Source organism: Chiloscyllium plagiosum, unplaced genomic scaffold (assembly GCF_037043375.1).
Source record: "Chiloscyllium plagiosum isolate Xiang-an unplaced genomic scaffold, Cpla_swu_hap1 HiC_scaffold_31, whole genome shotgun sequence".
Classification (NCBI taxonomy): Eukaryota; Metazoa; Chordata; class Chondrichthyes; order Orectolobiformes; family Hemiscylliidae; genus Chiloscyllium; species Chiloscyllium plagiosum.
Window position 1 is genome coordinate 15,190,408 of NW_028270169.1, and position 26,251 is coordinate 15,216,658.

Sequence of the window (26,251 nt, forward strand, 5' to 3'; positions counted from 1 at the left end):
ACAGCGCCAGAGAGAGAGAGAGAGAGAGAGAGAGAGAGAGAGCGCGAGGGACAGCGCCAGAGAGAGAGAGAGAGAGAGAGCGCGAGGGACAGCGCCAGAGAGAGAGAGAGAGAGAGAGAGAGAGATAGAGAGCGCGAGGGGACAGCGCCAGAGAGAGAGAAAGAGAGAGAGCGCGAGGGACAGCGCCAGAGAGAGAGAGAGAGAGAGAGAGAGAGAGAGCGCGAGGGACAGCGCCAGAGAGAGAGAGAGAGAGAGAGCGCGAGGGACAGCGCCAGAGAGAGAGAGAGAGAGAGAGAGAGCGCGAGGGACAGCGCGAGAGAGAGAGAGAGAGAGAGAGAGAGCGCAAGGGACAGCGCCAGAGAGAGAGAGAGAGAGAGCGCGAGGGACAGCGCCAGAGAGAGAGAGAGAGAGAGAGAGAGCGCGAGGGACAGCGCCAGAGAGAGAGAGAGAGAGAGCGCGAGGGACAGCGCCAGAGAGAGAGAGAGAGAGAGAGAGAGCGCGAGGGACAGCGCCAGAGAGAGAGAGAGAGAGAGAGAGAGCGCGAGGGACAGCGCCAGAGAGAGAGAGAGAGAGAGCGCGAGGGACAGCGCCAGAGAGAGAGAGAGAGAGAGAGAGAGCGCGAGGGACAGCGCAGGAGAGAGAGAGAGAGCGCGAGGGACAGCGCCAGAGAGAGAGAGAGAGAGAGAGAGAGCGCGAGGGACAGCGCCAGAGAGAGAGAGAGAGAGAGAGAGAGCGCGAGGGACAGCGCCGAGAGAGAGAGAGAGAGAGAGAGAGAGCGCGAGGGACAGCGCCAGAGAGAGAGAGAGAGAGAGAGAGAGCGCGAGGGACAGCGCCAGAGAGAGAGAGAGAGAGAGCGCGAGGGACAGCGCCAGAGAGAGAGAGAGAGAGAGAGCGCGAGGGACAGCGCCAGAGAGAGAGAGAGAGAGAGAGCGCGAGGGACAGCGCCAAGAGAGAGAGAGAGAGAGAGAGAGCGCGAGGGACAGCGCCAGAGAGAGAGAGAGAGAGAGCGCGAGGGACAGCGCCAGAGAGAGAGAGAGAGAGAGAGAGCGCGCGAGGGACAGCGCCAGAGAGAGAGAGAGAGAGAGAGAGCGCGAGGGACAGCGCCAGAGAGAGAGAGAGAGAGAGAGAGAGAGCGCGAGGGACAGCGCCAGAGAGAGAGAGAGAGAGAGAGAGAGAGAGAGGCAGAGAGAGAGAGAGAGAGAGAGAGAGAGAGAGCGCGAGGGACAGCGCCAGAGAGAGAGAGAGAGAGAGAGAGACGCGCGAGGGACAGCGCCAGAGAGAGAGAGAGAGAGAGAGCGCGAGGGACAGCGCCAGAGAGAGAGAGAGAGAGAGAGACGAGCAGCCAGAGAGAGAGGAGAGAGAGCGCGAGGGACAGCGCCAGAGAGAGAGAGAGAGAGAGAGAGAGCGCGAGGGACAGCGCCAGAGAGAGAGAGAGAGAGAGAGAGAGAGCGCGAGGGACAGCGCCAGAGAGAGAGAGAGAGCGCGAGGGACAGCGCCAGAGAGAGAGAGAGAGAGAGAGAGCGCGCGAGGACAGCGCAGAGAGAGAGAGAGAGAGAGAGAGAGAGAGAGCGCGAGGGACAGCGCCAGAGAGAGAGAGAAGAGAGAGAGAGAGCGCGAGGGACAGCGCCAGAGAGAGAGAGAGAGAGAGAGAGAGAGAGAGAGAGAGAGGAGCGCGCGAGGGACAGCGCCAGAGAGAGAGAGAGAGAGAGAGAGAGAGAGCGCGAGGGACAGCGCCAGAGAGAGAGAGAGAGAGAGAGAGAGAGCGCGAGGGACAGCGCCAGAGAGAGAGAGAGAGAGAGAGAGAGCGCGAGGGACAGCGCCAGAGAGAGAGAGAGAGAGAGAGCGCGAGGGACAGCGCCAGAGAGAGAGAGAGAGAGAGAGAGCGCGCGAGGGACAGCGCCAGAGAGAGAGAGAGAGAGAGAGAGCGCGCGAGGGACAGCGCCAGAGAGAGAGAGAGCGCGCAGGGACAGCGCCAGAGAGAGAGAGAGAGAGCGCGAGGGACAGCGCCAGAGAGAGAGAGAGAGAGAGAGAGAGCGCGAGGGACAGCGCCAGAGAGAGAGAGAGAGAGAGAGAGAGGAGCGCGAGGGACAGCGCCAGAGAGAGAGAGAGAGAGAGAGAGAGAGAGAGAGAGAGAGAGCGCGAGGGACAGCGCCAGAGAGAGAGAGAGAGAGAGAGAGAGAGAGCGCGAGGGACAGCGCCAGAGAGAGAGAGAGAGAGAGAGAGAGAGCGCGAGGGACAGCGCCAGAGAGAGAGAGAGAGAGAGAGAGAGAGAGCGCGAGGGACAGCGCCAGAGAGAGAGAGAGAGAGAGAGAGAGAGAGCGCGAGGGACAGCGCCAGAGAGAGAGAGAGAGAGAGAGAGAGAGAGCGCGAGGGACAGCGCCAGAGAGAGAGAGAGAGAGAGAGAGAGAGAGCGCGAGGGACAGCGCCAGAGAGAGAGAGAGAGAGAGAGAGAGAGAGCGCGAGGGACAGCGCCAGAGAGAGAGAGAGAGAGAGAGAGCGCGAGGGACAGCGCCAGAGAGAGAGAGAGAGAGAGAGAGAGAGAGCGCGAGGGACAGCGCCAGAGAGAGAGAGAGAGAGAGAGAGAGAGAGAGCGCGAGGACAGCGCCAGAGAGAGAGAGAGAGAGAGAGAGAGAGAGAGCGCGAGGGACAGCGCCAGAGAGAGAGAGAGAGCGCGAGGGACAGCGCCAGAGAGAGAGAGAGAGAGAGAGAGAGAGCGCGAGGGACAGCGCCAGAGAGAGAGAGAGAGAGAGCGCGAGGGACAGCGCCAGAGAGAGAGAGAGAGAGAGAGAGAGAGAGAGAGAGAGAGAGAGAGAGAGAGAGAGAGAGAGAGAGAGAGAAGAGAGAGAGCGCGCGCGAGGACAGCGCCAGAGAGAGAGAGAGAGGAGCGAGCGTGAGGGACAGCGCGCCTGCGAGCGAGAGCGAGCGTGAGGGACAGCGCGCAGCGCGAGCGAGAGAGCGAGCGTGAGGGACAGCGCGAGCGCGCGCGCGGGGAGAGCGAGCGTGAGGGACAGCGCGAGCGCGCGCGCGGGAGAGAGCGAGGGACAGCGCGAGCGCGCGCGCGCGGGAGAGAGCGAGGGACAGCGCGAGCGCGCGCGCGGGAGAGAGCGAGGGACAGCGCGAGCGCGCGCGCGGGAGAGAGCGAGGGACAGCGCGAGCGCGCGCGCGGGAGAGAGCGAGGGACAGCGCGCGCGCGCGCGCGGGAGAGAGCGAGGGACAGCGCGCGCGCGCGCGCGGGAGAGAGCGAGGGACAGCGCGCGCGCGCGCGCGAGAGAGACGAGGGACAGCGCGAGCGCGCGGGAGAGAGCGAGGGACAGCGCGAGCGCGCGGGAGAGAGCGAGGGACAGCGCGCGCGCGCGGGAGAGAGCGAGGGACAGCGCGCGCGCGCGGGAGAGAGCGAGGGACAGCGCGCGCGCGCGGGAGAGAGCGAGGGACAGCGCGCGCGCGCGGGAGAGAGCGAGGGACAGCGCGCGCGCGCGGGAGAGAGCGAGGGACAGCGCGAGAGAGAGAGCGAGGGACAGCGCGAGAGAGAGAGCGAGGGACAGCGCGAGAGAGAGAGCGAGGGACAGCGCGAGAGAGAGAGCGAGGGACAGCGCGAGAGAGAGAGCGAGGGACAACGCGAGAGAGAGAGCGAGGGACAACGCGAGAGAGAGAGCGAGGGACAGCGCGAGAGAGAGAGCGAGGGAGAGAGAGGGACAGCGCGAACTCGTGAGCGAGAGAGCGAGAGCGAGGGACAGCGCGAGCGAGGGACAGCGCGAGCGAGGGAGCGAGGGACAGCGCGAGCGAGGGAGCGAGGGACAGCGCGAGCGAGGGAGCGAGGGACAGCGCGAGCGAGGGAGCGAGGGACAGCGCGAGCGAGGGAGCGAGGGACAGCGCGAGCGAGAGAGCGAGGGACAGCGCCAGCGAGAGAGCGAGGGACAGCGCCAGCGAGAGAGCGAGGGACAGCGCCAGCGAGAGAGCGAGGGACAGCGCCAGCGAGAGAGCGAGGGACAGCGCGAGCGAGAGAGCGAGGGACAGCGCGAGCGAGAGAGCGAGGGACAGCGCGAGCGAGAGAGCGAGGGACAGCGCGAGCGAGAGAGCGAGGGACAGCGCGAGCGAGAGAGCGAGGGACAGCGCGAGCGAGAGAGCGAGGGACAGCGCGAGCGAGAGAGCGAGGGACAGCGCGAGAGAGAGAGCGAGGGACAGCGCGAGAGAGAGAGCGAGGGACAGCGCGCGTGTGAGCGAGAGAGAGCGTGAGGGAAAGCGCGAGGGACAGCGCGAGCGCGCGCGGGGGAGAGAGCGAGGGACAGCGCGAGCGCGCGCGGGGGAGAGAGCGGGGGACAGCGCGAGCGCGCGCGGGGGAGAGAGCGGGGGACAGCGCGAGCGCGCGCGGGGGAGAGCGCGGGGGACAGCGCGGGACAGCGCGGGGGAGAGCGCGGGGGACAGCGCGAGCGCGCGCGAGCGCGAGGGACAGCGACAGCGCGCGGGCGAGCGCGAGGGACAGCGACAGCGCGCGGGCGAGCGCGAGGGACAGCGACAGCGCGCGGGCGAGCGCGAGGGACAGCGACAGCGCGCGGGCGAGCGCGAGGGACAGCGACAGCGCGCGGGCGAGCGCGAGGGACAGCGACAGCGCGCGGGCGAGCGCGAGGGACAGCGACAGCGCGCGGGCGAGCGCGAGGGACAGCGACAGCGCGCGGGCGAGCGCGAGGGACAGCGACAGCGCGCGGGCGAGCGCGAGGGACAGCGACAGCGCGCGGGCGAGCGCGAGGGACAGCGACAGCGCGCGGGCGAGCGCGAGGGACAGCGACAGCGCGCGGGCGAGCGCGAGGGACAGCGACAGCGCGCGGGCGAGCGCGAGGGACAGCGACAGCGCGCGGGCGAGCGCGAGGGACAGCGACAGCGCGCGGGCGAGCGCGAGGGACAGCGACAGCGCGCGGGCGAGCGCGAGGGACAGCGACAGCGCGCGGGCGAGAGCGAGGGACAGCGACAGCGCGCGGGCGAGAGCGAGGGACAGCGACAGCGCGCGGGCGAGCGCGAGGGCCAGCGACAGCGCGCGGGCGAGCGCGAGGGCCAGCGACAGCGCGCGGGCGAGCGCGAGGGCCAGCGACAGCGCGCGGGCGAGCGCGAGGGCCAGCGACAGCGCGCGGGCGAGCGCGAGGGCCAGCGACAGCGCGCGGGCGAGCGCGAGGGCCAGCGACAGCGCGCGGGCGAGCGCGAGGGCCAGCGACAGCGCGCGGGCGAGCGCGAGGGCCAGCGACAGCGCGCGAGAGAGAGAGCGAGACAGCGAGAGAACGTGCGCGAGACAAAAAGAACAGCTTTTTAATCAAATGTCTTATAAAGCAGTGAGGATTGAGGTACAAACATCAGGAAGTCTATTGAATATTTCAGATTATCCAAAAGCATTTTGTTTTAATTGTGCAATATAAATAGCACACAGACTGATTTGTCTGAATTTGTCCCTCTATTGTATTCTATTTACCCTTCTCTCTGCCATTAACTGCAATTAATTTTTGCTTTATAGTTGCATCCAGAACAAAAAGATTTTTTTACCCCACAATCTGCTAGATCACCCTAAACTGCTCAATATTAAGGAGCAGATTTCTATTTTACTCTCATAGCATGAAATGTTGCTTCATTTCTGTATATGCATACACAGTACTCCTCCTAGTGTGGCACTGGACACAAATACAGCTATTGTATTCCCTAGATTGTAAAAGGGTAATCTAATTTGTCTTTGTTTTTTAGGACTGCATAAATTAATTCATAAAGGGAGATAGGGAGAGTGTATTTAATAGGTATGGATAAGTCTGGGGCAAGGGTATATAACCTTAGTCTCAGAACCAGATTCCTTGGAAGTTTGAAAAAGCTTTTTCATGCAAAGGTCAGTAGAAATGGGAGACAGTTCTGCAAAAAGCCGTTTCTAATTCAATCAATCACTTTGAGATCAAGAGTTTTTTTTGCTAGATCAGGGTATTAAAGTAGCTCAGATAGAGACTAGCTATGTCGATTAGTTGAACAAACTCAAAGTGCTGAATGGGCTGCTCTTATTGTATTCCTTCATTATACATAAATGACTCCATTACAGAGAAGGAGAATTGTCAAAATTTGTAAGTAAACAAGAAAGTGGTTAACTGAAGGGGACATTGATTAACTGGAGGACTACAGATTCAAGTTATTGTATTTGGAAGAAAAATCCAAGTAAGATTAAAATTATGCGAAAAAAGACTGATGTCCATATTTCCTAATTTTTCATTCCAAATCATGTGTATAAGCTAGAAATGAAAGTTAAGAATCATAAATCCTTGTAAGTTGGAGGAATTGGAGCATTTTTAAAATGCTCTTCTGTGCTGTTATATCCCATTATCCAACTGTCCTTCTTTCTATAGACACCAACATTTTCAGAATTGACAATTGAGAATCAAAACAGCCTATGTTTTTTTTAAAAAAACAAAGCATTACACAAAAAAACTGGACCTTCAACAGTTTACAAACCTGCCGTACTGCATGTTTGTAATGTTGCTGTATGTTTTTTGCAGGAAGTTGCTTGCAGCATCGAAGGAGATACCGATATAACTGGACAGGTGTCTGCACAAGTTCTGCACCTGGCAAAGGGGGCATTCTATGCTTTCTTTGATCGTTCAATGCTCCAACCTGAAATGCACAAGTTGTAGTGTGTGTCAGCTTACTGAATCCAACAAGGAATTGGAAAACACTTGACGAATACCTCACCCATAAAGCATACTTATTTAGGTCAATTTATGGATCTTGCGCAAGTCTATTTTTATGCATTTTCTAACATAAATTGGACTAACAGGAAGTAGAAACATTTGTTAAATGGTTCAGTTCTTTCAACACAGCAAAAAAGAGTTTTAATATCATATCTGTAAATCACTGTTTTTTTTTCAAAATTCAGCATAATTTGTGTTACCTTAATTGAATGTAATAATATACTAAGATCATGTATTAAACAACCATTATGTACTTTCACAAACATCAATTTTTGTAAACTTCTTTTAACTTTCAGTAAAAAAATGGAAATAATTATCCACCAAAAAAATCTTCAAGCCCTCAAAACAGAATTTTGAATTCATTCATGGGACGTGACCTCTAATGGCAAGTTCGGCACTTATTTTTCACGTTTAATTGACCATGTGAAAGGAGTGATCTGATCTGCATCGTCCAGCTGTAAATGGGTGGATGACAATTAAACAATTAACTGGAGGAAGAGGAGAAGGCTTGCCCCCCCCTCTCCAAATCCTCAATGATAGAGGAGCTCAGCACATCAGTGCAGAAGACAAAGCTGAAGCACTTGCAACCATCCTCAGCCTGTGGAAGATTGCACCGGTATGTTCTGTCTACACACAAAAAAAAGGATAATATAATCTCACCAATTATTTTCCCAACATCTACTCTAGATCAAGAGATGGAAGATATTATTGGCAGTGGCCATTAAGCAGCATTTACATAGCAATAATTGCCTCACAGATGCTTAGTTTGGGTTTTGCCAAGGTCATTTGGCTCTTGACCTCATTACAGCTGGGGTCAAAAGATGGAATGAAAACCAAAACAAAGATCATCTCTATGATTCTATGTAAACTCATGAAGGTCGTCGACAATGACTGTTCTACTCATAAAGGGAGGAAAGGAAGGGGGGGTTGGGGATAGTTTGGTTGAAACTCATGGAATCATAACAGCACCAAAAGATGGTCATGGGTGTTGGAGATCAATCATCTCAGCCCAGCAGTGCCTCAGGACAACAACTTTCAGTTGCTTCAGTCATGTTCCATCAATCAGAAGTGGGGATGTTCACCAATGGTTACAGTATATAGTACCATTTGCAACTCAAGTACACGTCCATATGCAACAAAACTAGAACAAGAGTCAGGCTCGGACTGATTAATACTCGATCCTACTTGCCATCTCCAGAGAGAAACTAACTATCCACATTTGTCATTCAAACATCGCAATCACCAAAATTTCCATCATCAACATTGAGGGCTATCATTTTTCAGAATCTTTGACTTGAACTAAGCTATACAAACACTCTGGTCACAAGAGCAAATCAGGGACTAGTAATTTTGCAGTAGTAAACTGTCCTTGGCTTATCAAATATTACCCACTATCTACAAGCCACAAAATCAGACACGTGGTAGAATATTTTTCACTTGCCTGGATATGCACTTGCCAGGAAGCTAAACCCCACTCAGAACAAACCAGCTTACTTGATCAGTGCCCGATCTATTGACTTTAGTCCCTCAACCACCTACGCACAATGGCAGCAGTATTTGCCTTATACAAGATTCGTTACAATAACTCACGAAGGCTCTCTCAACAACATCTTCCAAACTTATAACCTCTAACATAAAAAAAAGGCAAGGGGAGCTGATACATAGGAACACCAAGTTCAAGCTCCCTTCCAAGCTACATGTCAAGTTGACTTTGGATTTCACAAAATGTCAAAATCCTGGAAACCCCTTCTTATGGCACTGTAAGCTTATCTTGCCAGATGACTGGCAGGGAGTTCAAGAAGCTGAAATGGCAACAGAAAAATGTTGGAAGTGGGATGTTCACAGGAGATCTGCAGCATTCTTTTAAAAAGATAAATTAACATTTTAGGGATATACTAAGGGATAAACATTAAACTTTTTTCTCTGGAGCTGAGAATTGTCCATATGCAGAGAAAATATACAACATCTTGATATCTTACTTCAGATTTCTAACATTTTTAAAGTCTGAGGAAGCAGAGGAGATGCAAACTTAGTATAATAAATACATTTTTACCTGACACCAAAAATTGGGGATACAAGTTCCAATGCTGAGAGACAAGCACAGAACCCCCAAATGACACACTCAGGGAGATAACACAGTGGTAACAGGTTGTTTGAGGTACTGAGTTTTGGTAGGGGTGTTACACTGAAGCCACAACGATCTTCCAAATGTGAACTCTTGCACCCATCTGAGAAAAGAAATAGGCCGTTTAACCCAATCAGTCCTTGCCAGCATTTCTAACCCACTGGAGAGTCTCCCACTGTTCATCGTTTAAACAGTATTCACATTTCCCTCACATGCTTGTCAAATGTTTCCTTCATGATGCATCTATACTCTTAGCTTTCAACCGCTCCTGTGGTAGCCAGTTACACATCACATTACTGGATTTCTTCATGACACATTTATTGACTATCTCTAGTCTTCCCACAACAGGTTGATACTGGAAATGCCAAATGAATGACCCATTTGGACCTCATCATGCAGTTCTCAGTCAATTTGACTCACTTTGCATGAAATCAAGAAATGGTTGAGTGCACTGGATGCACCAAACGCAATGGGTACTGACAACAGTCCAGCAGTAACACTGAAGACCTGTGATCCAGAACTAGCAATGACCCTCGCCGACTTGTTCAAGTACAGCTACGATACTGGAATTTCAACCTCATACATCTCCCCTCCTCCCCCAGCATCCCAAAAACACAGGGAGAGAAAAAGTCTATGAACCTGGAAAAGAACGAGAGCCATCCCCAGAATCCGTTCAAACATCTATTTTGAAATCGATATCACTGAAAAGCAAAACTGCTTGGTCGTTGACAAATGGCTACTTGTGAGATCTTGCTGTGCACAGATTAAAAAAAGCCAACACATCTCCCAAACCAAGACAAACGGCCGCACTTTAAAAACACCTTACTGGTTGCAAAACGCTTTGGGACGTCCTGAAGGTTCGGAAAGGCGTAATGGAAATGCAAGTTCGTTTTCAGTCAAGTCGTACAAGGTACCATAAGAACCGCAGGGAAGGCACGGCTCTATAAAAGGTGACGAGTTCGCGTCGAGGGGCTGGGATCCTATCGAACCGCATGAAGAGGGCTTCCACCATCCTTCCCGACTAATCCCAGCACCAACCCAAACCAGGCCTTCACAAAAGGAAGGGACACTGCCCGTCAAAATACAGCGCAGGCCCCGGTAACCCAGAGCAGGCCTCAGGCTCGGTAACCAGGGGCAACCGGCCAAGTTCGCGCTCCGCGTGATGACCGTTAGCGATCCTCAATGGAGCGGGACAGCTTGTCCGAACCTGCCGCTCAGGTAAACACCGAGCTCACTTACCTCCAGCCACCGGCCTATGAGAACCCCGACCCAGGGGCAACAATAGCACCGCCTCCCCTCGAGTCCACGGTCAGCGGCCTATTTAAAGGGGCCGCGTACCCCAGGGGCCTGGAACAAGTTCTAGAAAAGGAAGACATAGCAGCGCTATTCCTGGCCTCCCCAAAAACCGCGTGGCGGACCACGTTAAATATACAATCCTTGTGTTTTGTGGGGAAAAAAAGTGGCATCCGTTTTGCGATAAGCAAGTTTCTACAAACCGTTTGGGATGAGGGAGAAAATTGCCTTTTGTCAGTGAAATCATAATGGGACACTGGTTTTGTCAACAACAAAAACACACACAGAGGGGCCCAACTGTAGCGATTGGAATAAGGTCAGTCAGATGGACATCACCACGGAGGGAACACTCCAGGACCCAGCTCTGGGCTAGCTGGGTCAGTGTCATGCATTATGAATGTGTAAATAAAGTGGGCATTGATAATGGGATACTGGCCTTCGTGGAGTTATTTCATCAACCATAAAGCATCAATTTAGTTTGAGGTCAAAAGAACAGCAGAACTCAATGGGGCAATTTTTGTGTGTGTGCTGTAGCATTCGTTGATAGTTTTTAAAAATATTCACCTATTTTTATCAACCTGGTCCAATGAGGGATTCCTGGCTAACAGATATTGAAAATAAGTACAGGGGTAGGCCTTTCAGCCCTTTAAGCCTGCACTACCATTCAGTACAATCATGGCTGATCATGCAATTTCAGTATGCCCTCCCACTTTCTCTCCATACCTTTGATTCCTTTAGCCACAAGGGCCAAGTCCAGCTCCCTCTTGAATATATCTAACAAACTGGCTCCAACAGCTTTCTGTGGTAGAAAATTCCACAGGTTCAGAACTCTGAGTGAAGAAATTCTTCCTCATCTCAGCCCTGAATGGCATTACCCCTTATTTTTGCATAAAAACACGTCAGGAGTTCTGCTCACTCCAGGACCCAACTCTGGGTCAGTGTCATGCATTATGAATGTGTAAGTAAAGGGTGCATTGATGATAGGATACTGGCCTTCGTGGGGTTATTTCATCAATTATAACACATTTGTTTAGTTTGAGGTCAAAAGAACAGCATAGACTCAATGGGGCAAATTGATGTTTGTTTGAGTGCTATAGCATTCCTTGATACTTTTTTTTGATATTCACCTATCTCTAATCAGCCTGTTATTACACATCTCTGGAGCAGGTGGGACTTGAATCCAGGCCTCTCAGGCCAGAGGTAGGGACATTACCACTGCACCACAAGACAGCCAATAGTGTAATTTTTTTTGGTTTTGTTTTTTTTTAAATCTGGGCTTCTGTTTCAGAAGTGGAGACACTCCTTGATGCGTCTTTCATTCTTGAATTCAAAGTACTCATCCTTCTGTTCGAAATCCCTCCTTGGCCTCTGTAACATTCTCCAGTGCCACAACCCTGTGAGATGTCTAAACTCAGTTTATTCTGAGCCTGATTTTAATCATTTCACCACTAGCAAGCATGTCTTCAGTTCTCTGGAGCTAGGATCTCGGATTTTTTTTCTTTCAGTACTCTGCTTAAACTCATGTCCTTGACCAGGCTTTTGACAACTGCTGTGATATTGTCTTGCGTGAATTGGCATTTAATTTTGCTTTATAGTGCTCCTGTGAGCTACCTTGGGATATTTTAAATTAAGGTAAAAAATTATATTTATAATTTGTTATTTATAAGTTTATTTTGCAGGAGAGAAAGCACACCAACACAAACTAAATCAGCCAGATGGACTCTTTCTGGGCTAAAGTATCTACTTATTCTCTTTTCCTCTCTTTGCCTATATCTCTTACCCTTAGAACCCCCATCTACTTACAGCAACATAGGATTCCCATTTGCTCCAATTCATGAACCTCCTGCCTTCTGTAGCATGGCACTCATTGATTTACATGAAATGATTCATTGCCATAAATATTATGGTGATAGGTTGGTGACAGGATTGAGATTTTCCAATTGTATTCACCGTGGAGAGGGATACGACAAATGTTGAGGTTAGGGATATATGTTTGATTACTCGAGGTCAAGTTAGTATAAGGAGGGAGGAAATGTTAAGTATTCTAAAAGGCATTAAGGTGGACAAGTCCCTAGGTCCAGGTGGGATCTATTGCACATTTTTGAGGGATGTGAGAGAGGAAGTAGCTGGGGCCTTAACAGATGTCTTTGCAGCATCCTTGAACACAGGTGAGGTCCTGGAGGACTGGAGAATTGCTAATGTCCCCTTGTTTAAGAAGGGTAGCAAGGATAATCCAGGTAATTATAGACCAGTGAGCCTGTTGTCAGTGGTAGGAAAGCTGCTGGAGAAGATACTGAGGGATAGGATCTATTTACATTTGGAAGAAAATGAGCTTATCACTGATGGGCAGCATGGTTTTGTGCAGGGAAGGTCATGTCTTACCAGCTTAGTAGAATTCTTTGAGGAAGTGACAATGTTGATTGATGAGGGAAGGGCTGTAGATGTCATATACATGGACTTCAGTAAGGCATTAGATAAGGTTCCCTATGGTAGGCTGATGGAGAAAGTGAAGTCGCATGGAGTCCAAGATGTACTGGCTAGATGGATAGAGAACTGGCTGGGCAACAGGAGACAGAGAGTATTAGTGGAAGGGAGTTTCTTAAAATGGAGAACTGTGACCAGTGTTGTTTGTTATCTACATAAATGATCTGTAGGAAGGCATAGGTGGTCTGACCAGCAAGTTTGCAGATGACACTAAGATTGGAGTAGCAGACAGTGAAGAAGACTGTCAGCGAATACAGTAGAATATAGATAGATTGGAGAATTAGGTGGAGAAATGGCAGATGGAGTTCAATCCATGCAAATGTGAGGTTATACATTTTGGAAGGTTCAATTCTAGAGCAAACAATGTGGTAAATGAAAAAGCCCTGGGAAAAATTGATATACAGCAAGAACTGGGTTTTCAGGTCTCTTGCACCCTGAAGGTGGCAATGCAGGTTGATAGAGTGGTAAAGAAGGCATACAACATGTTTTCCTTCATCAGACAGGGTGTTAAGTACAAGAGTTGACAGGTGATGTTACAGATGTATATGACTTTGGTTCAGCCACATTTGGAATACTACGTGGATGTAGATGCTTTAGAGAGGGTGCAGAGGAGATTTACCAAGATGTTGTCTGGTATGGAAGATGCTAGCTATGAAGAGAGGTTGAGTAGATTAGGATTATTTTCATTAGAAAGACGGAGGTTGAGGGGGGACGTGATTGAAGTCTGAAAAATTATGACAGGTATTGACAGGGTGGATAGCAGAGCGGGAACTGAATTACTAGGGGTCATGAGTTCAAGGTGAGAGAGGAAAAGATTAAGGAAGATACACATGGAAAGTTCTTTATGCAGAGAGTGGTGGGTGCCTGGAATGTGTTGCAAGTGGAGGTGGTAGAGGCAGGCACAACAACGCCTTTTAAGATATATCTAGACAGATACATGAATAGGTAAGGAGCAGAGGAATACAGATCCTTGGAAAATAGGCAACAGGTTTAGATAGAGGATCTGGATCGGTGCAGGCTTGGAGGGCCGAAGGGCCTGTTCCTGTGCTGTAAGGTTCTTTGTTCTTTATTCATACGAACCACTCTCTGTGTAAAAAAGTTGGCCTTCATGTTTTTTTTAAATCTTTCTCTTCTCAACTTAAAAACATGCTCCCAGCCTTAAAATCCCTAACTTTAGGGAAAAGACACCTGCCATCCATCTTATCTATACCCCTCATGATTTTATAAACCTTTAGAAGTTCACCCCTCAACCTCCTACGCTCCGGTGAAAAAAGTCCCAGCCTACCCAACTTCTCCTTGTAACTTGTACCATTCATTCCCAGCAATATCCTTTCTGAACCCTCTCTAACTTAATAATATCCTTCCAAGAAACAGGTCAGAACTCCAGAAGAGGCCTCACCAATATCCTGTATAATCTCAACGTGACATCCCAACCCCTATATTCAAAGGTCTGAGCAATGAAGGCAAGCATGCCAAACAGCTTCTTAACCACCCTTTCTACAAGTGACACAAACCTCAAAGAATTGTGTACATGAATCCCTAGGTCTGTTTTACAACACTATCCAAGGCCCTACTTTTAATTGAATATGTCCTGCCCTTGTTTGTTTCACCAAAATCCAATATCTTCCATTTATCCAAATTAAACTCTATCTGCCACTCCTTAGCTCATTGACCCAATTGATCAAAATCTCTTTGTAATCTTAGATATTCTTCTTCACTGTTCTCTACACCCCCAATTTTGGTGTCATCTGCAAACTTACTAACCATGCCTTCTCTATTCTCATCTAACTCATTTATGTAAAATGTTTTCAGTATCAAAATTAACAGCCTCAGGCCCATTCGTGACTTTGCTCAGTATACAGTGGGCAATGATCTGAGAGGTATAGTTGCAATGCAAGAGTTACATTTAGAGAGGAGTTCAAATATCTGTTGAACGAATTGGGTGTGTTGGTTTCCTGAACACTTAAGTGCAATTATCAAATTAGAAGAAAAAGTAATGGATACAGTATTCAATAATTGGGTTATTGCTCGCTTTGCATCTTTGAAGAGAAGTATTTGCATACGTCTCATATTACCTGCCAGCCATTTCTGGGACGCAAGGTTCTGTTAAGCCCAAGGAAAATTTGATATCTTGATGGAAATACGAGAAATCAACTTTCTGATTTTCTTTGTCCTGGTCAAAAAAGATCATTAAGAATGGTTGGAGATTATTCAATCCCTAAAACCATTCAATTAGAACATGGCTAAACTTACCCTTCAAAACACGTTGAAAATTCTATCTCTCAGAAAGTAGTTTCACCTAAGGCCATCAGGAAGATGGCCTGAGGACTCAATAAAGCTTTTGTTGATGACATCTTAACTATGATGTTACTTTGAATTTTAGTGTTCTGTACATTTCAGTTAACCACTGTTAGTTTTTGCAACTGCTTACAATCAGCTTACTGTTTACAAATGGATTCTGTGGCTTATAGCCCAGACATTGACTATTTTGGTATTAACTCTACAGTTTTATAAAACCTAGAAATAGGCCTATGATATGTCCAATATACTGACAACAATAAAACGAGCATCTGATCTGCGTTTGGGTACTTTCATATACTCGCCTAGACAGTTGGGGTAGAAATTTTGAAGATTTTCCATCATGTGCCCAGAGAATTATTTCAAAATGCAGGATCTCCAATCACTGCTTTCCATCCCTACAACCCTGTTTTCGTGAAATTGCCTTTTTACAGAACAAATTCAAAACTTTGAGTTTTCCAAAGTTTTGCCGCAGGTAATAGATGCTTTCTAAAATCCAAGTGTATGTATGTATGTATATGTTTCCTGGTGGTTCAATAGTCAGTGAAGCAGATTGGTAGGGCTGTATTTTGGTGCAATACTAACAGGAAGATAATCTTGAATAATATACTTTGGTTGTCATCTGATCAGATGAAGGGAATGAAGAAGAAAATATAATATGGACAGGTAACTAATAACGATTAATTTGGGGATCTGAAGCAAATATAAGCGGAGAGTGGAAAATGAAACTGATCGCTTCAGTTTTCCAAATGTAGTACCAGAAGCAATTTGTTGTGGATAAATCACCGCAAATTACCTTTAATTTGACTAAGTATTAAGAAATCTCACAATCAACTACTGAAACAATGATTTAAACTTTATCGCATGTAGCAACCAAAATAAGGGGAGAAAGTGAGGTCTGCAGATGCTGGAGATCAAAGTTGAAAGGGCCTGTGCCCGAAACGTCGAATCTCCTGTTCCCTGGATGCTGCCTGACCTGCTGTGCTGCAACCAAAATAAGATCCTTCAAGTAAGCAAGTTAAGCCTCACAACTTAACTTGGCTTTTATCCAAATAATGATAGAACTTGGCCATGATTCCACCAACAGTATCTGTTTCTGGAAGTGTCAAATGTTGAATCCTCGTGCAGTGTTGTTCTTCAAAATTCTGCTAAAGAGGGAGTTCTGAAGTCGGCTTCTTAATAGATCTTCATCCTTCAAGTCTATATACGATATTATTTATGACTTTTTTTTAATGTTGTTTCATCCAAATTACTGCAAGTCTGGAGCTGGCCTTCTTATCAGAAGTAGCTTCCTCGTTCCATGTTGCATTTGGCCTTAACTGTCTATTTGAAAACACAGATTTCTTGCAGTTAACTCTTTAAATTATTCTATAGGGCAATCAGTTTTCCTTGAGGCATAAAGCAGACAGTTATCATGCGGATGTCAAACCAGCTTTGTTCATGTCGCTTCCACTCCCTCTGAATTGCTTTCAATTCCAATATACATTTGCCCTTGTCCCTTAATAGTTTATTCCAGACAAGAGTTATTGCTTCTTCTTTCCGTGTATGAAAGTTCATCTTAGTTGATTCATTCAATCCATTAACAGTTATTAAAGTTCTATAATATCACAAATTTAGAACGTAGAACATAGAATAATACAGCGCAGTATTTGGCCCTGGATGTTGCGTTGACCTGTGAAACTGATCTAAAGCCCATCTATTCCATTATCATCTATATATTTATCCAGTGACCATTTAAATGCCCTTAAAGTTGGCGAGTTCTACTATTTTTGCAGGCAGGGCATTCCACATCCTTACTGCTCTCTGAGTAAAGAATCTGCCTCTGACATCTGTCCTATATCTATCATTCCTCAGTTTAAAGCCATTGTGCTAGCCATCACCATCTGAGGAAAGAGGCTCTCACTGTCCATCATCTCATCCTTTGATCATCTTGTATGTCTCTATTAAGTCACCTCTTAACCTTCTCTCTAGTGAAAACAGCCTCAAGTCCCTCAGCTTTTCCTCATAAGACCTTCCCTTCATACTAGTAACATCCTGATAAATCTCTTCTGCACCCATTCCAATGCTTTCATCTCCTTCTTACAATGTGGCGACCGCAAGTCTACACAATACTCCGATGCAGCCGCACCTGAGTTTTATACAGTTGCAAAAGGACATCATGGCTCCGAAACTCAATCCCTTTACCAATAAAAGCTAACACACCGTACGCTTTCTTAACAACCCTATCAACCTGGGTGGCAACTTTCAGGCATCTTTGCACATGGACACTGAGATTTCTCTGCTCATCCACACTACCAAGAATCTTACAATTAGCTCAGTGCTCTGTATTCCTGTTAATCCTTCCTAAGTGAATCACCTCACACCTTTTTGAATTAAACTCCATTTGCCATCTCTTAGAGTCATAGAGATATACGGTATGGAAACAGACCTTTGGTCTAACCCATCCATGCCGACCAGATATCCCAACCCAATCTAGTCCCATCCTGCCAGCACCCGGTCCATATCCCTCCAAACCATTCCTATTCATATACCCATCCAGATGTCTTTTAAATGTTGCATTGGTACCAGCCTCCACCACTTCCTCTGACCGCTCATTCCATACCTCTACCAACCTCTGTGTGAAAAAGTTGCCCCTTGGGGCTCTTTTATATCTTTCCCCTCTCACCCTAAACCAATGCCCTCTAGTTCTGGATTGCCCGACTCCAGGGAAAGGACATTGCCTATTTACCCTATCCATGCCCCTCATAATTTTGTAAATCTCCAGGGAAAACAGCCCCAGTCTGTTCAGCCTCTCCATATAGCTTAACAGCCTTGTAAATCTTTTCTGAGCCCCTTCAAGTTTCACAACACATTTCCAAAAGGAGGGAGACCAGAATTGCATGCAATATTCCAACAATGGCCTAATCAATGTCCTATACAGCCGCAACATGATCTCCCAACTCCTGTACTCAATACTCTGACCAATAAAGGAAAGCATACCAAACGCCTTCTTCACTATCCTATCTACCTGCAACTCCACTTTCAAGGAGCTGTGAAACTGCACTCCAAGGTCTCTTTATTCAGCAACACTCCCCAGGACCTTACCATTAAATGTATAAGTCCTGCTAAGATTTGCTTTCCCAAAATGCAGCACCTCACATTTATCTGAATTAAACTCCATCTGCCACTTCTCAGCCCATTGGCCCATCTGGTCAAGATCCTGTTGTAATCTGAGGTAACCCTCTTCTACACCTCCAATTTTGGAGTCATTTGCAAACTTACTAACTGTACCTCTTATGCTCGCATTCAAATCATTTATGTAAATGACAAAAAGTAGAGGGCCCAGCACCGATCCTTGTGGCACACCACTGGTCACAGGCCTCCAGTCTGAAAAACAACCCTCCACCACCACCCTCTGTCTTCTACCTTTGAGCCAGTTCGGTACCAAATGGCCAGTTCTCCCTTATTCCGTGAGATCTAACCTTGTTAATCAGTCTCCCATGGGGAACCTTGTCGAACGCCTTACTGAAATCCATATAGATCACATCGGCCGCTCTGCCCTCATCAATCCTCTTTGTTACTTCTTCAAAAATCTCAATCAAGTTTGTGAGACATGATTTCCCATGCACAAAGCCATGTTGACTATCCCGAATCATTCCTTGCCTTTCCAAATTCACGTACATCCTGTCCCTCCAACAACTTGCCCACCACTGACGTCAGGCTCACTGGTCTGTTGTTCTCTGGCTTGTCCTTACCACCTTTCTTAACAGTGGCACCACATTAGCCAATCTCCAGTCTTCTGGCACCTCACCTGTGACTATCAATGATACAAATATCTCAGCAAGGAGCCCAGCAATCACTTCTCTAGCTTCCCACAGAGTTCTAGGTCCTGATCAGGTCCTGGGGATTTATCTACCTTTGCCCGTTTCAAGACATCCAGCACTTACTCCTCTGTAATATGGACATTTTGCAAGATGTCACCATTCCCCTACAGTCTATATCTTCCATATCCTTTTCCACAGTAAATACTGATGCAAAATACTCTTTTAGTATCTCCCCCATTTTCTGCGGCTCCACACAAAGGTCACCTTGCTGATCTTTGGGGGGCCCTATTTTCTCCCTAGTTACTCTTTTGTCCTTAATGTATTTATAAAAACTCTTTGGATTCTCATTAATTCTATTTGCTAAAGTTATCTCATGTCCTCTTTTTGCCCTCCTGACTTCCCTCGTAAGTATACTCCTACTTCCTTTATACTCTAAGGATTCACTCGATCTATCCTGTCTATACCTGACATATGCTTCCTTCTTTTTCTTAACCAAACCCTCAATTTCTTTAGTCATCCAGCATTCCCTATACCTACTAGCCTTTCCTTTCACCCAAACAGGATTATACTTTCTCTGGATTACATAGAAACATAGAAAAATACAGCGCAGTACAGGCCCTTTGGCCCTCGATGTTGCGCCAATCCAAGCCCACCTAACCTACACTAGCCCACTATCCTCCATATGCCTATCCAATGCCCGTTTAAATGCCCATAAAGAGGGAGAGTCCACCACTGCTACTGGCAGGGTATTCCATGAACTCACGACTCGCTGAGTAAAGAATCTACCCCTAACATCTGTCCTATACCTACCACCCCTTAATTTAAAGCTATGCCCCCTCGTAATAGCTGACTCCATACGTGGAAAAAGGTTCTCATGGTCAACCCTATCTAAACCCCTAATCATCTTGTACACCTCTATCAAGTCACCCCTAAATCTTCTTTTCTCCAATGAAAACAGCCCCATGTGCCTCAGCCTTTCCTCATACGATCTTCCTACCATACCAGGCAACATCCTGGTAAACCTCCTCTGCACCCGTTCCAGTGCCACCACATCCTTCCTATAGTATGGCGACCAAAACTGCACACAATACTCCAGATGCGGCCACACCAGAGTCTTATACAACTGCAACATGACCTCAGGGCTCCGGAACTCAATTCCTCTACCAATAAAGCCAGTACTCCATATGCCTTCTTCACCGCACTATTTACTTGGGTGGCAACTTTCAGAGATTCTCGTTATGTCATTTCTGAAGGCTTCCCATTTTCCAGCCATCTAACAGTTGAAGTTCTAAATTGGAGAAAAGCCAATTTTGATGGTATTAGGCAAGAACTTTTGAAAGCTGATTGGGGGCAGGTAAAGGGAAGACTAGAAAATGGGAAGCCTTCAAAAATGAGATAACAAGAGTCAAGAGACAATATCTTCCTGTTAGAGAGAAAGGCAAGGCTGGTAGATGTGTAGAATGCTGGATGACTAGAGAAATTGAGGTTTTGGTCAAGAATAAGAAGGAAGCATGGTCAGGTATAGACAGCAGAGATCGAGTGAATCCCTAGAAGAGTATAAAGGCAGTAGGAGTATACTTAAGAGGGAAATCAGGAGGGCACAAAGGGGACATAAGATAGTTTTGGCAAAGAGGGTTCAGGAAAATCCAAAGGGATTCCACAAATACATTAGGGACTAAAGAGCAATGAGGGAGAGAATAGGACCTCTTAAAGATTTGTGTGGAACCACAGGAGATGGGGAGATACTAAATGCATATTTTGCATCAATGTTTACTGTGGAGAGGGATAAGGAAGATAGAGAACATGGGAATTTTAAAAAATCACCAGTGAATTGACCATAGTCTCTAATTGCTCCTCATTTCTACTCTGCTTTCAAATGAAAGTGCTATTGAGATTGTGGATAATTTGTTGCTCAATTCCATTTAGTCACCTTTATTCCATTATCCCTCCTATCCTTACATTGCAACATTTTATTTATGACTGTGTTGTTACTGTATTTATCTGAGGTTTAATGAAAGCTGAAACTTTATTGCTGGAACAGCACAGCAGGTCAGGCAGCATCTAGGGAACAGAAGATTCGACGTTTCGGGCACATGCCCTTCCTCAGGAATGAGCAGCCAAAATTCCCAAACTAATGCCTCTGATAGACGCACCAAAATCAGTACATTCTCCAAAACTGAAAGATATCAGGTTAAAGATGGTGCTGCAGCCAAATTGGGTATGACTGAACCATCTGTTTCTCCCAGAATAAAGTTCACAACTGTTGGCTTATATGGATCCAGACAGGTGTCAGATTATGCTTACTGTTGATTTATGGTAACCTTCCTTAAATATCTGCAGGAAACAAAATAACTTGTGTCAGACTTTCACATTTGTCTCTCTCCCCCACATGAACCATGTCCCGTATGGTGCTGAATCATGCTGATTTACTGGTGTGGGCTCCTGCTCTTTGAAGCCTCAGTCAAATGCCTATTGTTCAACACCAAGCTTAACCAGGCTTATCAGTTGTGGAGGGCAATGCACACAGATGGATCCTACCTTATATCTGATTCCTCTCCTCCCACAGCCAATCAGAGGTCAATCTGAACCAGTTATGACGTTCTACCTGTGGCTCCATGCAGAGCTGGTATTGAATTTGTGTGTGGCTCAGTGGACATTGAAAGGTGTTTTTGTAAGTGTAATAAGTGACTCAATGTAGGAAAATTGGCAGTCAATTGGGGCATTTCAAAATTGCTCAGCCAGATAATCTGTTTTACTTATTTTGATTGAAGAATAAATATTAACAAGGACACTTGATAGTGTAGTGCTTTTACTTCTCCACTGAGCAGTAGCCAAGGAATTCAACCTTCTCACTCAGAGCTAGAAGTGGTACCAACCATATCATAGCTCATACATTGTTACAACATCAAGGAAGTCTGACACTTGGGCCTTATGAAAAAGAATGTGTGACCAAAGAAATGGAGAATTAACAGTGTTCTGTTTTACCATTCAATTTGATCACCTAACCTGATTCTCAACACTATTTATCTGCATTTGCTTCATGTCCTTTAATATTCTTGCCTAAGTGCTCTGTTTTAAAATGTCTAATTAACCCCCATCTTCAGTATCTTTTTGTAGGAGGAAGTTCCAGATTTTCACAGCCCTTTCACTGAAGTTTTTTCCTGATGTCACCTTTGAACAGACTATATTAGGCTCCTTTCAGTCATGGCTGGCCATGGGTTGCATCCTTGTTGGTTCTAGCTTTCTGTTTCCCTGAAGCAATGTTGCTTGTGACTGAAGAGACTGATACTGGAGTTACATTCCTGGTCATATAGGTCACATCTGCATGTGTTGTTGATCTGCTAGAACTGCTGCACTCCTGCCTGTGTGCCCGCTTGTCTGCTGCAGCGCTCATGAGCTTCTTTTCCCCTGTTTTGAGGTGTTGGTTCAGGGTGCTTCCCCATCTTGTGCGGTCAGCTGCAAGCCTTTCCCAGGACTCCATAACAATAACAAGCGTCTTCATGTCCCTCATGCACATGTCCTTGTAGCGCAACTGGGGATGCCCTGTGGGTCTCTTCCAGGATGTGACCTCTCTGCAGAGGATATCCATTGGGATGTGGCCATCCTCCATGTGGTAGATGTGGCCCAGCCAGCGCAGTCTCTGCTGCCTGAGCAGTGTGTGCATGCTGGGAAGGCCAGTGTGAGATAGGACCGCTGCATTGGTCACTCTGTCTTGCCAGGATACGGCAGATACTCCTTAAGTGGAAAGTGTTCAGTCTTCTCTCCTGTCTGGCATATGTAGTCCACATTTCACTGATGACACAGGTGTTGTAGACTGACATTTTTGTCTTCATTGTCAGCTTAGGATTTGTCCATACTTTAGTTGTGAGACAAGCAAGAGGTGACGCTGTTTTTCTGATCCTCTTGTCGATCTCTGTGTCAAAGGAGAGGTTGTCAGTGATGGTAGAGCCAATGTACATAAACTGATGGATGACATTGAGTTTATAGTCATCAATGGTGATGACTGGTGATCCCTCTGTGTCTGGTCCCAGAATGGTCGTCAGCCTGAAATCCTTGCAAACGTGGGACAGGCGATCTATCAGTGACTGGAGTTCCTGCTGGGTGTGTGTTGCAACTGCACTGTCCCCTTCATGTTACTGTGGAAGGATTCTATCAGCAGTTTCAGTGGGCAGCGAGCTTCAGAAAACCTTGAAAAGGCCATTTCTGCTGACCAGGTCAATAAAAGCGACATACAGGGGCATTTTCTGTTCTCTACACTTGCCCTGCAGTTGGCAAAGAGAGAAGGTCATGTCTACTGTTGATCTTTTAACTCGGGAGCTGCACTATGACTCTAGGTATACACATTCTGCCAGTTTCTGCAGGCGGGTCAAGATGACCCGAGCAAAGGCTTTGTTGAGGAGAGAGTGGACTCTGTAGTTGTTGCAGCTCCTTCTTTCACCCTTGTTATAGAGTCATAGAGTCATAGAAATGTACAGTGTGGAATCAAACCCTTCGGTCCAACCCGTCCATGCCGATCAGATATCCCAACCCAATCTAGTCCCACCTACCAGCACCCAGCAAATATCCCTCCAAACCCTTCCTATTCATATACCCATCTGAATGCCTTTTAAATGTTGCAATTGTACCAGCCTCCACCACTTCCTCTGGCAGCTCATTCCATACGCGTACCACTCTATGTGTGAAAAAGTTGCCGCTTAGGTCTCTTTTATATCTTTCCCCTCTCACCCTAAACCTATTCCCTCTAGTTCTAGATTCCCAACCCCAGGGAAAAGACTTGTCTATTTATCCTATCCATGCCCCTCATGATTTTGTAAACCTCTAGAAGGTCGCCCCTCAACCTCTGACGCTCCAAGGAAAACAACCCCAGCCTATTCAGCCTCTCCCTCAAATCCTCCAACCCTGGCAACATCCTTGTAAATCTTTGTTAAACCCTTTCAAGTTTTACAATATCTATCCGATAGGAAGGAGACCAGAATTGCAGACAATATTCCAACAGTGGCCTAACCAATGCCCTGTACAGCCGCAACATGATCTCCCAACTCCTGTACTCAATACTCTGACCAACAAAGGAAAGCATACCAAACACCTTCATCACTATCCTATCTACTTGCGACTCCACTTTCAAGGAGCTATGAACCTGCACTCCAAGCAACACTCCCAAGGACCTTAGCATTAAGTGGATAAGTCCTGCTAAGATTTCCTTTCCCAAAAAGCAGCACCTTGCATTTATCTGAATTAAACTCCATCTGCCATTTCTCAGCCCGTTGGCCCATCTGGTCAAGATCCTGTTGTAATCTGAGGTAACCCACTACACCTCCAATTTTGGTGTCATCTGCAAACTTACTAACTGTACCTCTTATGCTCGCATCCAAATCATTTATGTCAATGACAAAAAGTAATGGATCCAGCACCGATCCTTGTGGCACTCCACTGGTCACAGGCCTTCAGTCTGAAAAACAACCCTCCACCATCACCCTCTATCGTCTACCTTTGAGCCAGTTCTGTATCCAGATGGCTAGTTCTCCCTATATTCCATGAGATCTAACCTTGCGAACCAGTCTCCCATGGGAAACCTTGTCGTACACCTTACTGAAGTCCATATAGATCACATCTACCGCTCTGCCCTCATCAATCCTCTTTGTTATTTCTTTAAAAAACTCAATCAAGTTTGTAAGACATGATTTCCCACGCATAAAGCTATGTTGACTATCTCTAATCAGTCCTTGCCTTTCCAAATTCATGTACATCCTGTCCCTCAGGATTTCCTCCAACAACTTGCCCACCACTGACGTCAGGCTCACTGGTCTTTAGTTCCCTGGCTTGTCCTTACCACACGTCTTAAAGAGTGGCACCATGTTAACCAACCTCCAGTCTTCATGCACCTCACCTGTGACTATTGATGATACAAATATCTCAGCAAGGGGCCCAGCAATTACTTCTCTAGCTTCCCACAGAGTTCTCGGGTACACCTGATCAGGTCCTGGGGATATATCCAACTTTATGTGTTTCAAGACATCCAGCACTTCTTCCTCTGTAATATGGACATTTTGCAAGGTGCCACCATCTATTTCCCTACATTCTATATCTTCCATATCCTTTTCTACAGTACATACTGATGCAAAATACTCATTTAGTATCTCCCCCATTTTCTGCTGCTCCACACAAAGGCTGCCTTGCTGATCTTTGAGGGGCCCTATTCTCTCCCTAGTTACCATTTTATCCTTAATGTACTTATAAAAACCCTTTGCATTCTCCTTATTTCTATTTGCCAAAGCTATCTCATGTCCCCTTTTTGCCCTCCTGATTTCCCTCTTAAGTATACTCCTATTGCTTTTATACACTTCTAAGGATTCTCTCGATCTATCCTAGCTATACCTTACATATGCTTCCTTCTTTTTCTTAACCAAACCCTCAATTTCTTTAGTCATCCAGCATTCCCTATACCTACCTGCCTTTCCTTTCACCCTAACAGGAATATACTTTCTCTGGATTCTCGTTATCTCATTTCTGAAGGCTTCCCATTTTCCAGCCGTGCCTTTACCTGTGAACATCTGCCCCCAATCAGCTTTTGAAAGTTCTTGCCTAATACCATTAAAATTAGCCTTTCTCCAATTTAGAACTTCAACTTTTAGATCTGGTCTATCCTTTTGCATCACTGTTTTAAGTCTAATGGAATTATGGTTGCTGGCCCCAAAGTGCTCCCCCACTGACACCTCAGTCCTTGCCCTGCCTTATTTCCCAAGAGTAGATCAAGTTTTACACCTTCTTTAGTAGGTACATCCACATACTGAATCAGAAAATGTTCTTGTACACACTTAATAACTTTCTCTCCATCTAAACCCTTAACACTATGGCAGTCCCAGTCTATGTTTGGAAAGTTAAAATCCCCTTCTATAACCACCCTATTATTCTTCCAGATAGCTGAGATCTCCTTACAAGTTTGTTTCTCAATTTCCCTCTGACTATTAGGGGGTCTATAATGCAATCCCAATAAGGTGATCATCCCTTTCTTATTTCTCAGTTACACCCAAATAACTTCCCTGGATGTATTTCCAGGAATATCCTCCCTCAGCACAGCTTATCAAAAATGCCACCCCCCTCCTCTCTTTCCTCCCTTTCTAACCTTCCTGTAGAGTCATAGAGATGTACAGCATGGAAACAGACCCTTCGGTCCAACCCGTCCATGCCGACCAGATATCCCAACCCAATCTAGTCCCACCTGCCAGCACCCGGCCCATATGCCTCCAAACCATTCCAATTCATATACCCATCAAAATGCCTCTTAAATGTTGCAATTGTACCAGCCTCCAGCACTTCCTCTGGCAGCTCATTCCATACACGTCCTAGAACATTAGGCTGCCAGTCTTGCCCATCCCTGAGCCATGTTTCTGTAATTGCTATGATATCCCAGTCCCATGTTCTTGTAGAGGGCAATGATCTTAGCATCCCTCATGGCCTGCGGTACAGCTCCTTCTTGCCAGTGCTGGCAGAGGACTTTATACAATGGCAGCAGTAAGCTAGTCTTGCAGCACTTGATCAGATCA

General features: G+C 47.2%; 1 protein-coding gene and 1 pseudogene across 4 annotated transcripts in view; both read right to left on the reverse strand.

Annotated features, from left to right (window-relative positions):
* The window catches only part of lyrm9 (LYR motif containing 9), a 58,958-nt gene extending 48,776 nt beyond the window's left edge, over positions 1-10,182 (reverse strand). Inside the window, exons 1-2 of one of the 4 annotated variants that reach the window (XM_043718275.2) lie at positions 10,069-10,182; positions 6,469-6,627 (exon numbers count right to left, since the gene is read on the reverse strand). In XM_043718275.2, the coding sequence (XP_043574210.1) occupies positions 6,469-6,594 (126 nt within the window). In that variant the 5' untranslated portion in view covers positions 6,595-6,627; positions 10,069-10,182. The other 3 variants (XM_043718273.2, XM_087977280.1, XM_043718277.2) reach the window with 3 other exon arrangements.
* Positions 10,183-20,893: 10,711 nt separating this feature from the next.
* The window catches only part of LOC148141865 (carboxypeptidase M-like), a 62,600-nt pseudogene continuing 57,242 nt past the window's right edge, over positions 20,894-26,251 (reverse strand).